The sequence below is a fragment of the Schistocerca serialis genome, chromosome 1 (assembly GCF_023864345.2).
Source record: "Schistocerca serialis cubense isolate TAMUIC-IGC-003099 chromosome 1, iqSchSeri2.2, whole genome shotgun sequence".
Taxonomy (NCBI): domain Eukaryota; kingdom Metazoa; phylum Arthropoda; class Insecta; order Orthoptera; family Acrididae; genus Schistocerca; species Schistocerca serialis.
Window position 1 is genome coordinate 403,936,899 of NC_064638.1, and position 14,144 is coordinate 403,951,042.

General features: G+C 43.8%; 1 protein-coding gene across 1 annotated transcript in view; it reads left to right on the forward strand.

Moving 5' to 3' along the window:
* The first annotated feature begins 1,201 nt into the window (after positions 1-1,201).
* Positions 1,202-14,144, forward strand: part of LOC126475463 (protein tweety-like) — an 87,347-nt gene continuing 74,404 nt past the window's right edge. The window contains exon 1 of the mRNA XM_050103389.1: positions 1,202-1,816. Coding sequence (XP_049959346.1) covers positions 1,202-1,816 — 615 coding nt within the window. The remainder of the gene's footprint in view (positions 1,817-14,144) is intronic.

A 14,144-nucleotide genomic window follows, 5' to 3' on the forward strand; every position in this document is an offset into this window, starting at 1 on the left:
AAAGTCTCACGCTAAAACTTGCGGCTGGTGTGACCCTTTTTGTGTTATCGTAAGATCTATACTGTTCTTCTGGAGGGCTCTAGCTTTTAACATGGGCTGGGGGGTGGTCCTAGTGGTTATTTTTCGTGGTGGGGCAACGTTTTTTAGGTTGGCAACGTAACAGAGACGCGAAAAGTCTCACGCTAAAACTTGCGGCTGGTGTGGCCCTTTTAGTGTTATCGTAAGATCTATACTGTTCTTCTGGAGGGCTCTAGCTTTTAACATGGGCTGGGGGTGGTCCTTGTGGTTAGCTGGCGACGTGGGTGTCCGTCCCTTATCGTAGGGCCTTCTAGCTTAACACAGTTCTGCTCTCGGCTTCTGTTCTCGTTTCTCCCCTCGGAACTGCGTCTGTCTCACGGTGGGGAGGTATGACATGCATTTAGGCATTCTTGTGTTAGTCTGTGGTATTCCATTTGCTCACTCGTTACTCGTATTACTTTGGTTAATTTAATGTCACGATTTATTCGGAGCTGTGTGACATACTACTGGATTTGCTTATCATGTCAGGGTTTTCATGGAAGGTGTTGGATTTGCCTGACACCTTACGCGCCGGACAACTGCTGTTCGTGTTTGAGAAATCGGTTGGAAAATTTCCTCATGTCAGCACGTTGTAGGTGTCGCCACCGGCGCCAAGATTGTGTGAATGCTCTGAAAAGCTAATCATTTGCATATCACAGCATCTTCTTCCTGTCGGTTAAATTTCGCATCTGTAGCACGTCAGCTTCGTGATGTAGCAATTTTAATGGCCAGCAGTGTATTTTTTATTATTGTCCCCTCCCGAAAATGGGATGAAAACATACTCCTAGCTCTACGATCGACACTAAATAAGGTCGTTTTTCTGTGTATTTCAGATCTGTTGGGAGCGTCTTCGGGAACTGAGATGGCCGCTTTGGCAGCACCGAAAGATAGGCGGCTCGGTGCCCAAATGACCCATGCGCAGCACCACCACCAGAGTCACCAGCATCACCACCAACACCAACAGCAGCAACAGCAGCAGCAGCAGCACCACCACCACCGCCAGCAACAGCAGCTGGCACCACCGACGAGCAGGCAGCCCGCCGTAGCCGTTGCTGCCGTCAGCTGCTGCCGAGCCTGTATGCTGCCTGCCGGTGCGGCTGCCGTCACCAGTGGCAGCAGCGCCAGCGTCGGCTCTGGGGCCGCCATGACGTCATCTTCGGCGGCGGCGGCTGCGGCGGCGGCCGCGTCCTACCAGAGGGTACTGCAGCAGCCGTGGGTAGCGACCCCGTCAGGTGCGGCGTCGGTGGCGCATGCCCCGGGCGGCAGCAGCACCGGCAAGTTGCGGGCAACTGCGCGTCATCACCAACACCAACACCATCACAGTCATCACCAAGGGGTGCCGCATTTGCAGCAGTGCAGTTCAGCGGCGGAGCCCGGACCAGAGCACCACGCTGCTCGCCGCGCAGCCTCCACCACCGTGAACGCTCCGTGGGGCCGCGCTCCGAAGAGGGCGAGACACGCACCGGTCCTGCACCAACAGCAACAGCAGCAGCAGCTGCAACCAGTCGCTGCCTCGGCAGCTGAGGATGTTGCTACCAGTTGGTCACATCAACAGCTACAGCAACAACAGCAACAGCAGCAGCAGCAGCAGCTACAAAACCATGTGCCACAACCACAACACCAGAATCATCATCAGGCAATTACTCATCAACAACAGGCGTGGCTGGCTCAACACCAGCACCAACAACAACAACAGCACCACCACCAACAACAACCCTTGCAACAGCAACCAGTACCATCATCCCACCAACAACCACAAGTGCCATGCAAAGAATGCGGAACTGCTTGCAAGGCCTGCCTAGTCCAGCAGCAGCAACACAATCAACTCCAGCTGCAGCAGCAGCAGCAGCAGCAACAACAACAACAGCAGAATAACAACAACGTGGCGTGCGTCGGAGAACATTGGGCTACTAGTGATGCTGCGGGCTCGTCCTCTTACTACAGCCAGTGTCGTGGAGCCAGCGAAGACAGCTCTCGCGCCCTCTGGAATAACGACAACATGCTGCGCCTATTCCAGGTGTAGCAAACGGCCCTCTGTAACTGCCGAAACCAGCACCGCACAGTCGCAAAGCGATGGTCTTAGCGTTACTAATGACACTCGACTAGGGTCAGTCACCATCTTTCCAGGCAGCTGCGTATGCACATAAAGCTCTCTAGAAATATTGATGAAGGCAGGAAGTACAAGGAAACAGTCAGGCAGTGATGTATAGGGAAGTCTGTGGTTGATGTGTGTCAGTGGGCCCAACACATACGTATGAACTCACTAGCTTATTCTTTGAGACACACTCCACGGTTAGCAAGCGACTCTTTTTCAGATGGTGTTTCTGTTTCCACAATCTTGTTTCAGAGTCATTATCATTCCATTTCGGCTAAGTTCGATCCCCTCCTCAATTAGCGAGGAATATGCCCGTTCCCCTCATGGAGTAAATTTGGTTCCTTTGTTGGAATTAACTGGCGTGCATTGCTTGTAAGAAGAATGGGAACACAACAAAAGCATTGCTGAAACGATAGGTATTAGTGTCGTTATTGACTTGATAATACTAGAATGAGGTATTCACTCTGCAGCGGAGTGTGCGCTGATATGAAACCATCTGGCAGATTAATACTGTGTGCCAGACCGAGACCCGATTTCGGGACCTTTGCCTTTCGCAAGCAAGTGCTCTACCATCTGAGCTACCCGAGCAGTTAGTACGGGTCGTAAGTCGTGCTTGGGTAGAGCACTTGCCCGCGAAAGGCAAAGGTCCTGAGTTCGAGTGTTGGTAATTCTATGTAGACTCACTTAATGATACTGCAAACTAGCCTTCTGAAGTTGATAGCAGACAAGAGCAGTAATTACGTACTGTCAGCTGCATTCTGGTGGGGAAATATATCCAGTTTCTTCACCAATCACCTGAAATCCTCTTCTAAGAGTGGGTGTTTTGGACCACCATTTAGTTTAGGTGTCTAAGAACTTTCGTTTCGGTTCACTGACCAAATTCCATAGACTGCACTTGAAGGAATTCTGGTACTATTTCCAAGACACGCAGCTACCTGGAAAGACGAACTGTTTAGAGATCAAAACACGCCTTTGGAAGAGTAAACATGTCTTCACACTACTGCTGTTACTGGTAACAACATCTTCCACAGCGCCAGCTAATCACTCATAATGTAATAATAGGAAACATACTGTATATCTTTATGTTTTAGTTTACGTAAAACATAATCTCAAAACTACTACTAGATGGTTAATGCATGTTGCATTGTGGATGCGTCTAAGAATCTTGTAATCGACTCGTGCGCTGCTCTGTTTTGCGAGAACATTCCTTTTTAGCGACTGACTGTAAGTGTTGTATTCAGAAATGGAATTCCCTGGGGACTTTGCGATGGCGATTAGATGTCCGTTAAATGTAGGGATGTCAACGTCTCGCCGGCTTTCCTCAAAGAGAACCGTGTGCCACAATCATGTCTGACTCTATAGACTGCGTTTCGTAAGACTCCATGTAGACCGTGCCACGTGCTTTCATGGCTCAAAGACCAACGGAACGCAACGTTTTGTTTCCATATGTCCACTTTATACAAAATGAATTCGAATGAATACTTTATTTTTTAAAATTGCGTGTAGAAAATAAGAGACGAAAGACTGATATTATACTTCTTGATTCCAAATTTTTTAGTCTTAGATCGATTATTTTGTTAGCTCTGACATCTGAGTGAACAAGTTAGTCCGAGTAAATGGGGTCGTTATCGCGAGTTCCGTGTGTGTTTTCTGCGCTAAATGTTAAATTTTTCACAGATATATACTCTGTTGCAAGTACTTGCCAATTTTGTGATAAGATGTGGAGGAAACAGATCTCAATAGCAAAATGGAAATGTTTTGAGAACCATAGTAAAACCATCTGCGGGTAGGTTATTTGCGGATTCATGACTGAAATCCATGTCCATATTTAGGCGACCTTGTTATTAGCCTACCAGTCTTTTGTAGTTTATGAGTTCCTATAGCTTCGTGAAGCTTCTACGATAACGCCCTACAGAAAATGTTCCTTCTGTTGACTATTCCTTCGTGCTGTGATGTATTAATTTCACGGTCATTTCATGTACTCGTATGCCCTCAGCGATTTACCATACCTCTGTCTTCCATAATTCGACAAAACGAGATGACGTTTACCGAGTAAAGGATCTCGTTATCAAAGACATATTAAAATAAATTACTCTTCATTCTTCTTCATAAGATTGTGCTTTCATTAAAATTTAATATTTACGAAAATTTATTACTTTTACTTGTACATCATGTTTCCCCATACAGCGGAAACCATATTCTCCAATGGGCCTCTGTCTAATGAGTTTACTCGTTCTAGTCTTGACAGTATAGTGCATGCCCATTTAGGCTTTTCTGTCCGAGCATAGTATTACATTAGGATGAAGTGCTGAGCAGCGCAGAACCCATCTCGTTTCCTATATTCATTAACTCGAGTACTGTGTACTTTAAAATAAATGGGCAACTACATAAATCTTCGACAATGTCGGGAACAAGAGGAAAAGAGTACCTAGTGCTTTTGCTGGCACACTATAATACCACGCTATAACATGAACTTCATTTGATCCAAGTCTGGCTCTTCTTATTCATTAAAGGAAATGCTCAAAGGGTTAGCTTAGCGAGAGTAGATAAATGTGACTACGCTTGTGAAGTTCAGTTTACTCGGAAGCAGGTTATTTTTTCCGTTAATCCACTACGCTCATTTCTCTGTTTCGGCCCCTGTCGAGAAAATGTAGCATTTAGCTGTTTTAAGAAAGGCTGAGGGATCAGTTCACCTGAGATACAAAATTTCAAATACTGTGTCAACTACCGACCATTTTGATTGGAAAATGTGTGCAATCTTTTGTTATTACTTATGTATATAGAAGTGCCCGTTAACTGAAATAATGCTGAAATGATACTAGTCGAAGTTACTATTCAGATATGAGTACAATGTCAGTAAAAATTATATGAATAAGAAAAGAAGGACGTATTTATAAAATGTATAGCATTTGGGACGTAATCTGGGATCATTCCTACGATCTGTTTGTTGGAGGACTCTGACAACGATGTATGCATAGTTACAAAATGTTTTCTTTCTTCGAAACACGTTTATTTAGCAAAATGCTGATTTGAATCGTTATTCTCTCTCATCGACTGAATCGCTACGGATAGTGACAAGACCATATTACGGGTTCCCCACACACCCAAACACACGGCTTCACAGTTACAAGAGATAGTGATTAACTGCAACAATCCTGAAATTTTCCGAAGAGGCAAGGATTATAGGGAACTCTTGGGCACGTCGACAGAGAAAAAATTGCAGGTAGTATATTAACAACTAACAGAACTTCAGGTTGGAATTAGCGCCTCCTTACCACCCACCCACCCACCCACCCATACACACAAATATGAGAATTTTTTTCTTACTCATCGTGTGTTCATATTGCTGATGTATGATCCTGCTGATAACTTATATTTGTAAATGCAGAGCACACACTACATCGTTATGACATTACACAAGTAGTATAGGTTTCGTGTTGTTTGCCGTCTGTTTCAAGTGTAATTGTTCGTACGCGTTTTTCTATTTTTCAGTCAGTGCGTGTCCTAATATCACACTCTGTTTGATGTAATCTCTTAACTCCGTCAAAATGGTTCACGTTAACAATTTTTGTTTCGTACAGATATTCTTGTACGGACGTTTGGTTTTTTTATGTTAATATTTGTACTCTTAACCTCACATCATTTGTCGATTTTGCCTTTAAATGCTCTTTTTCTTCTTTGTTCGTGGAATAACAACAGAAAAGTGATACGCTATTCAAGAAAATACGGAAAAAGCCTTCATATAAGAAGAAATTCGGTGTTTTCGCTGCTTCAGGGCCCTCTGAGAAAGATTTTGCTGTTGAGCTTTAGTACTGATGCCTGTACTGCAAGAGAAAGACGAACAGACACTCAAATACTATCGGGCATTTCGCGTCACGAGAAAAAAAAAAAGCATAGTCGCGTAGCCTTGTATGTCCTAGTTTCACATTGTGTGATCACATTACTGCGTGGTACTGCGCTGCTAAGAATGTCGCCTCGAACGGGGTTCTGAATAACGAGGGACTTAGTGAATCGGATTGTGCTCTACTACATAAAAATTGTGGATTTACAGATCTGATGTCAAACGAGCGAAGTAAATGTTTTTAGCCAAAAGGATTTAACTCTTCCCATAGCAAAATTCTTTTTAACGTTACGTACGTCCCTCAAGCACAACGCCTGCCAACCGGCCATTTCATTTTCGGCGGGTTGCTAAGGACCCCTTTCGTAATGGCCGACAGAAGCATAAAATTAAGTAGGAAACTTAGAGTGTTCATCACTGCTGCCTTAAATACTTGCTAAACAAACAAACATTGGACTGAGCGTTCACGTTGGTCAGCCGGTGGATGTTGGCATTCGTGAAACCGAGGACATCCCTCTCCCTACGGTAGACTATCCGCGTTAGCCTTCCAATGCGGGGATGAGACTTCGATTGAAGACTATTACTTTGCCTTGTTGTTCGGATCGAGTTGTTACTCATCGTAGGATATCTGTGTTATATTATTTGTGTTGCGATTTGCTTGAGGAAGAAAACGTTTTTTACGTTTAGAGGCGAAAAATATTTAGAAGGCCATGCACGAGTCATGTGTTTTGTCTGAGCTTTCATTGTATACAGGTAAGATATTGACAACATACGATATAAATATATAGATATCAATAATTATGTATATTTCGATATTATGGAAATATTAATCTATTGTGGGTAGGCTCTATTCGAAGAAAGAGATCCCCTACGTTAATGATTGTTAGTCCATATGATAAGTAACTCTACAAAGAGCGTCGATTGCTGCATAGTTCCTGAATCTTCCCGTTTCTCTGCTCCTTAGAGTTGACGACGTTCGAGTGTGTTCTGCAGCCAATGAACAGTTCTAGTGTTTATGTGAACTTATTATATTATATATATATACACACACACACATAAATATATTATATCAAAAACCAAACAATTATTTTACGCTTCACATTTATCAAAACTACCAAATATCGTAAAATGAATGTAACTATTCATATCGAGAACGCAAGGGAATGAGGTCTGGACTCTTTTTACATTCCTTCCATGAATAAAAATATAAAGAATTATATTATATATACACATACATATATACAAATATATATTCTATTGTGCATGGGCGAGTCGCATTAACAAAGCAAAGAGGAAGTGTTAATTGTACACGTTTCCAAACTTATCTTGACCTAGCAGGGTATAAATATCATGTAAATATTGTACTGAACTGATGATACTGTGAGTAGTTGCTTACTGAGGTTGGCTCTCTCGTCTGGCTCACACTGAAAGCAGCATACGGCGCCGGCCCGTCCTGAGTCCACAGGCTGGCCGTATGTGACTGACGACTTAAACTTCTGCAGCAACAGTAATTAATGTTCGATTCTTTTCAAAGTGACTGTGATAACGTGTTTAGGAGGAATGTTATAAAGAGATAAATAAACTAATGAATAGACTGAAATATATGGTGTTATTCTTTTTTTTTTAACTAGCATCTCTTCCCACTCCCACTTTCCTGCAAGTTCACAAACAGGCCTATAGTGTTTAAGTTTATACTGCAGTGTAAAGCTGGATTGATACGTCTGGCGAAACTGAAATAAATATTTTTTATAAATATGTTTATTCTGCAACATAATATGCACAGAACATAATATCCGTGTTCCAGTGGGACTCTAAGTCTGTTTTTCCAAAATTTGAAATGGAAAGAAAGATCTAATTGTGTACTGCGTGTAACTGGTTGTGTCCCGCGGCGTTACCCACGGTCAAAAAGTTATTTATCAAGAAATATTAATGCTGAAACTCACTATCTACACATATGCTCTGCCACTAAAGTTCGCTCTTGGAAGTATTGAGACGCGAGTCACTTTCGGCCCACCAGTCACCTCCCTCCCCTCCCCCCCCCCCTCCCCTCCCGCCAACCTGATATCGGAAAGAACACCTACGCTTCAGACGATGGGAGAAACTGGCACAATACATATCGCTCACAACTCAACTACCACAATCCATGTTCTCAACTATCGAGACCCTTGAAGCAAACGAACTGTCAAAAAATTTGTAAATCACTCAGATCCAAACTGAAAAGTCAAGCGAATGCTTAAGAATTCCGGTAATATCACAACCTAATACACTTCCAAGAGATTCTACCAGCTGCGAAATTTTTCATGTGCATATGCTACATTAAACTCCGTAACGATACGAAGATTGTATAGCACTTGAATATTTCAGTGTCCTAGATATATGTACGTACCTATTTCATTGGTCAAATCAGCTACTTGATGCAATCATTTGATAGTTAACTTTCACGAATTACTTTTTTGTCTCATTACCCACCCGAAGGGAAGAGTAATCACGTTGACCATCCCAAGGGAAAAGTGATTTTCTTTGGAATAAAAGGTAGACTATGTGTTAATTCTGGATGTGCGCTATCTCCATTCCAGATTTCGTCCAAATCTGTCCACGCGCTTCAGCGTGGAAGAGTAACAAACTTACTGACTCGACGAAGAAAGAAAATAAGCAATTTTTAGTTCAGTGCAGCAGTTTTATAATCCTCGTACGTGCAACAAAGTCATCTGCTCACACGTGTATGCCTGTTACCAGCAGAGACGCTTGCGTACCGTAATCAAATACAGCGTCGCTAAAAGCCTACCACGTTCTACATATAAAGGCAAGACGTCTCCCTCTGCCGTACAGCATTTAAATGAGGTAGTGGTCGTGAGACCTCAAGTATCTCAGAAGCTATTAGACACGCCCGACGCTGAGCAGCTGAAATGCAAAGGGCTTGTATGGAAGTATGGGTCAAACACTGAGGATTGTATAAACATTGCCTTTATTACATTGTGTGGTATTATGCAGGACGCAGTAAACAATAAAGGCACTTTCACAGATCCGATAGAGTTCAAAGGTCAAAGAAGAAGTAGCTTCTTCTAACATTAATTATTGTTCCACATTTCTTGTTGTATTCTTCAGATAAATAAATACGCTGTACTGTAGACTTTTAAGAGCAGCCTGTGTGCTAATTCAGAGTATAAGATAATTTCATTCCAGATTTCTTCCAAATCCATCCAGCCGTTTCAGTGTAAAAGGTTAACAAACATACACACAAACTTTTGCATTTGTAACATATATGGGATTGCAAAAATACTTCCCGGGTTTGCCGCTGGATCGTATTGTGTAATTTGCACAATATTTCATCGATGCAACTGCTCGACATTATCAGGTGGTAGTAGCTTCTGCTGTCATTGCTGCAAGCCGCGACTGGTGATAATCGCGCAGCAGCGTCGAAATTTATCAGGGCAGGAGCAGGCAATACTCGTGCGCGGGAAGACGTTCGTAGTTGGAGGAAATCGCCGCTGCTAGTGCCCCCTGCCTGCCTGTCGCAAGCTAAGAGAGAATCCGACTGGCAAAATCCAGAGACAAATATTAGATCTTCTCAAGACGAGTTCTGTTCCTTCTAAAGTTACTAAGGTCCTACGCCAACAGGCTGCAGTTCCTCCACTACTGTACGGTCTACCCAAGATACACAAGGATGGGACTCTTCTCCGTCCAATAGCGAGCAACATTGGAGCTCCTACCTATTTTCTGGCCAAACATCTTACTACACTATTGGGACCCCCTCATAGGCAAGTGTGATCACCGTATCCGTAATTCAGAGGACTTCATAGGATGCCTGAAGGCACTTAAAGCTACAAGGGTCGGATATTTTGGTTAGGTTTGACGTTGTATCTTTATTTACGAAAGTAAACTAAGACAACCAGACACATTGCAGTACACAGTAAATACGACACATGTACTGAAGCTCTACCGCTCACGTAATGTTTGGTGGTTAAAGATGGCAGCAACTGGAGACAAGTGAATACTGGGTAGCGTCATTCGACTTGTCTTCTTTACGTGTGGCACTAGCGCAAAGATCCTTCTTGTCGTAGATACACTGTACGCGATAGGGGGACGAAGACGTGATTTACATAAAAACAGACATTGAAACCTGATAGTCAAGGGAAGGCAGGATTCGGTTACGATTGTGGACTGGGCTGTAATCAGTTACTATTTGTTGCCTTTTACAGTTACAATTTATTTTAAACCAATAATTCCAGACTCAACAATAAATAAAAATACCACACGTTATTAATGAAGGAATAAATAACTGTGTAAATAATAGTGTTTTTAATGAGTTACAATTTAGCAAATCACCATTAAAATTAGATTCAGCAGAAAATGTTTTAAAAGCAAGACACTGTGATCTGGGCAGAAGGCCTTACACGCCAGGAATGGCAATAAATTAAGAATTGTTTAAAACTCGCTGCAACTTACAAATTAGGTATTGAAATATTAAAGGTAAGTCGCCACAAACACAGCTGAAGGCATCAGACGCCAGAAATGGCAGTAAATAAGGTTTTAAAGGCTTACTGCGTTAATACAAATGCCAAATTAGAATTTTAAGCCAGATGATCACAATCACGGCTGAAGGTCTTACACGCCAAGAATGGTAATAAGTTAAGAATTGTTGAAGAACCGCTGCAATTTACAACTTACAGGTATTGAAATATTAAAGGTAAGTCGCCACAAACACAGTAGAAGGCACCAGACGTCAGAAATGGCAGTAAATAAGGTTTTAAAGACTTACTGCGTTAATACAAATGCCAAACTAGAATTTTAAGCCAGGTGATCACAATCATGGCTGAAGACCTTACACGCCAGGAGCGGCAATAATATGAAAAATTTAGAAACCTATTGTAAAACAGAAAATACAATAGCAAAGGTTAATTAGAAAAAAAAAACCAAGCAAATGATCAGCAAACGTGTGAAATAAGATCATGATAAACTTTGTAACACAACCCTTAACATCCACTGAACACCGCACTGCTAGATTTATTCCAGAAGGCGACCAGAACTATTAACTAGACATATATAACATTTAATATAGGCATTACAAGGTATTGTAATAAATAATACAAAAATAAAACACAAGGACCAGTACATAAGTTCCTTAAAGGGTGCTGGGGCAGATTGTACCCGCAGAAGGCGTGGACTGGCCATCAGAGCTCCTTTTAGAACACACGTCTTACAAGAACCAAGGGGCCACAGACGGTGCTCCAGGAATCGACCTCTGAGAAGTTCCGGCAGCAAACACTTTCGCGAGCGATGAGGTAGGCAGCCAAGATTTGCATTCACTTCACAAGATGGTAACTCAGACTGGTGGTAGTCTAACGAATGACTAATGATAATCTTGCTGAATCTACCTGACGTCCGATAAACCAAATGCAACGATGGAACAATACGCCAAAGCCGGAACCGGCGGTCTGCACTACGCTCCCAGAATACTGTGCTTAGAGTGCCCGGAACGAGAAAGGAAACAGTACCATCACAGTAGAAGAATCACCAACCGGCCTACAGTCAAGAAAGCTGTCAAAAATACACGTCTTACCGGACAGCAGCGGCAACGCGAGGAAACGTGCACTGCCGTTACATACACTTACCCGCACGGCAGGTACAGGGTGTTTCAAAAATGACCGGTATATTTGAAACGGCAATAAAAACTAAACGAGCAGCGATAGAAATACACCGTTTGTTGCAATATGCTTGGGACAACAGTACATTTTCAGGCAGGCAAACTTTCGAAATTACAGTAGTTACAATTTTCAACAACAGATGGCGCTGCGGTCTGGGAAACTCTATAGTACGATATTTTCCACATATCCACCATGCGTAGCAATAATATGGCGTAGTCTCTGAATGAAATTACCCGAAACCATTGACAACGTGTCTGGCGGAATGGCTTCACATGCAGATGAGATGTACTGCTTCAGCTGTTCAATTGTTTCTGGATTCTGGCGGTACACCTGGTCTTTCAAGTGTCCCCACAGAAAGAAGTCACAGGGGTTCATGTCTGGCGAATAGGGAGGCCAATCCACGCCGCCTCCTGTATGTTTCGGATAGCCCAAAGCAATCACACGATCATCGAAATATTCATTCAGGAAATTAAAGACGTCGGCCGTGCGATGTGGCCGGGCACCATCTTGCATAAACCACGAGGTGTTCGCACTGTCGTCTAAGGCAGTTTGTACCGCCACAAATTCACGAAGAATGCCCAGGTAGCGTGATGCAGTAATCGTTTCGGATCTGAAAAATGGGCCAATGATTCCTTTGGAAGAAATGGCGGCCCAGACCAGTACTTTTTGAGGATGCAGGGACGATGGACTGCAACATGGGGCTTTTCGGTTCCCCATATGCGCCAGTTCTGTTTATTGACGAAGCCGTCCAGGTAAAAATAAGCTTCGTCAGTAAACCAAATGCTGCCCACATGCATATCGCCGTCATCATTCTGTGCACTATATCGTTAGCGAATGTCTCTCGTGCAGCAATGGTAGCGGCGCTGAGGGGTTGCCGCGTTTGAATTTTGTATAGATAGAGGTCTAAACTCTGGCGCATGAGACGATACGTGGATGTTGGCGTCATTTGGACCGCAGCTGCAACACGGCGAACGGAAACCCGAGGCCGCTGTTGGATCACCTGCTGCACTAGCTGCGTGTTGCCCTCTGTGGTTGCCGTACGCGGTCGCCCTACCTTTCCAGCACGTTCATCCGTCACGTTCCCAGTCCGTTGAAATTTTTCAGACAGATCCTTTATTGTATCGCTTTTCGGTCCTTTGGTTACATCAAACCTCCGTTGAAAACTTCGTCTTGTTGCAACAACACTGTGTTCTAAGCGGTGGAATTCTAACACCAGAAAAATCCTCTGTTCTAAGGAATAAACCATGTTGTCTACAGCAGACTTGCACGTTGTGAACAGCACACGCTTACAGCAGAAAGACGACGTACAGAATGGCGCACCCACAGACTGCATTCTCTTCTATATCTTTCACATCACTTGCAGCGCCATCTGTTGTTGAAAATTGTAACTACTGTAATTTCGAAAGTTTGTCTGCCTGAAAATGTACTGTTGTCCCAAGCATATTGCAACAAACGGTGTATTTCTATCGCTGCTCGTTTAGTTTTTATTGCCGTTTCAAATATACCGGTCATTTTTGAAACACCCTGTAACTGGGGCGTTAGATGCCACCAGGCACGAAAAATTAACTCAAATTGAACGCAGTAAACAGTAATAAAAAGTCGAGGAAAGCTAATCAGATACGCCTTCCCCAAGCACTCCACTCGCTGCTCTTCGCCTCGGCGAACGAACCCAAGTAGTCACTGGAGAATCCCGAGATACCACAGCGGTGGAGGTTTCTCTACTTGGATTGAAATGCACTCATCTTGAAGCTTGCTGGATCCGGTTTACGACAAGGTCGTGCACCCTCGTGACCACAGCCCTTCCATCCGGGAGTCCATGCATGCCGCCAGCGGTCCCAGAGAGTTCTGGCACTGCACAGACCTGGCTCCTCCTGAGTCCCCAACCGCACTCGCAGACTGACACGACCCGGAAAAACAACGACGTTACCCCGAAGATAGGGCGACAGATACTACATACCGATAACCGCCGCTGCTGCCACTAGCGGACAGGACACGCTTGCGAAACCGAGTGGCGCCAGTCAAAGGAGGAGGAGATTAGTGTTTAACGTCCCATCGACAACGAGGTCATTAGAGACGGAGCACAAGCTCGAGTTAGGGAAGGATGGGGAAGGAAATCGGCCGTGCCCTTTCAAAGGAAGCATCCCGGCATTTGCCTGAAGTGATATAGGGAAATCACGGAAAACCTAAATCAGGATGGCCGGACGCGGGATTGAACCGTCGTCCTTCCGAATGCGAGTCGCGCCAGTCAACACGAGAAGAAGACAAACAACCACAACCATGCCAACTAAACGATACCGTCTGGCCTCCAAGAGAGGGCGCAAACCTACATACAGCACCACCGCGAGCCGCAGCACGGCTCAGAAGTAAATCAGATAAACTACAGAACTATGTTCAGGTCATCGAAGTTGCATGCCTTTTGCCACTTAAGATTTTCTACAGCAAATATTATAAATGTAATCTATATTACGCACATCCGATTAATCATAAACCTGTGGTGTTGTATGTAGCT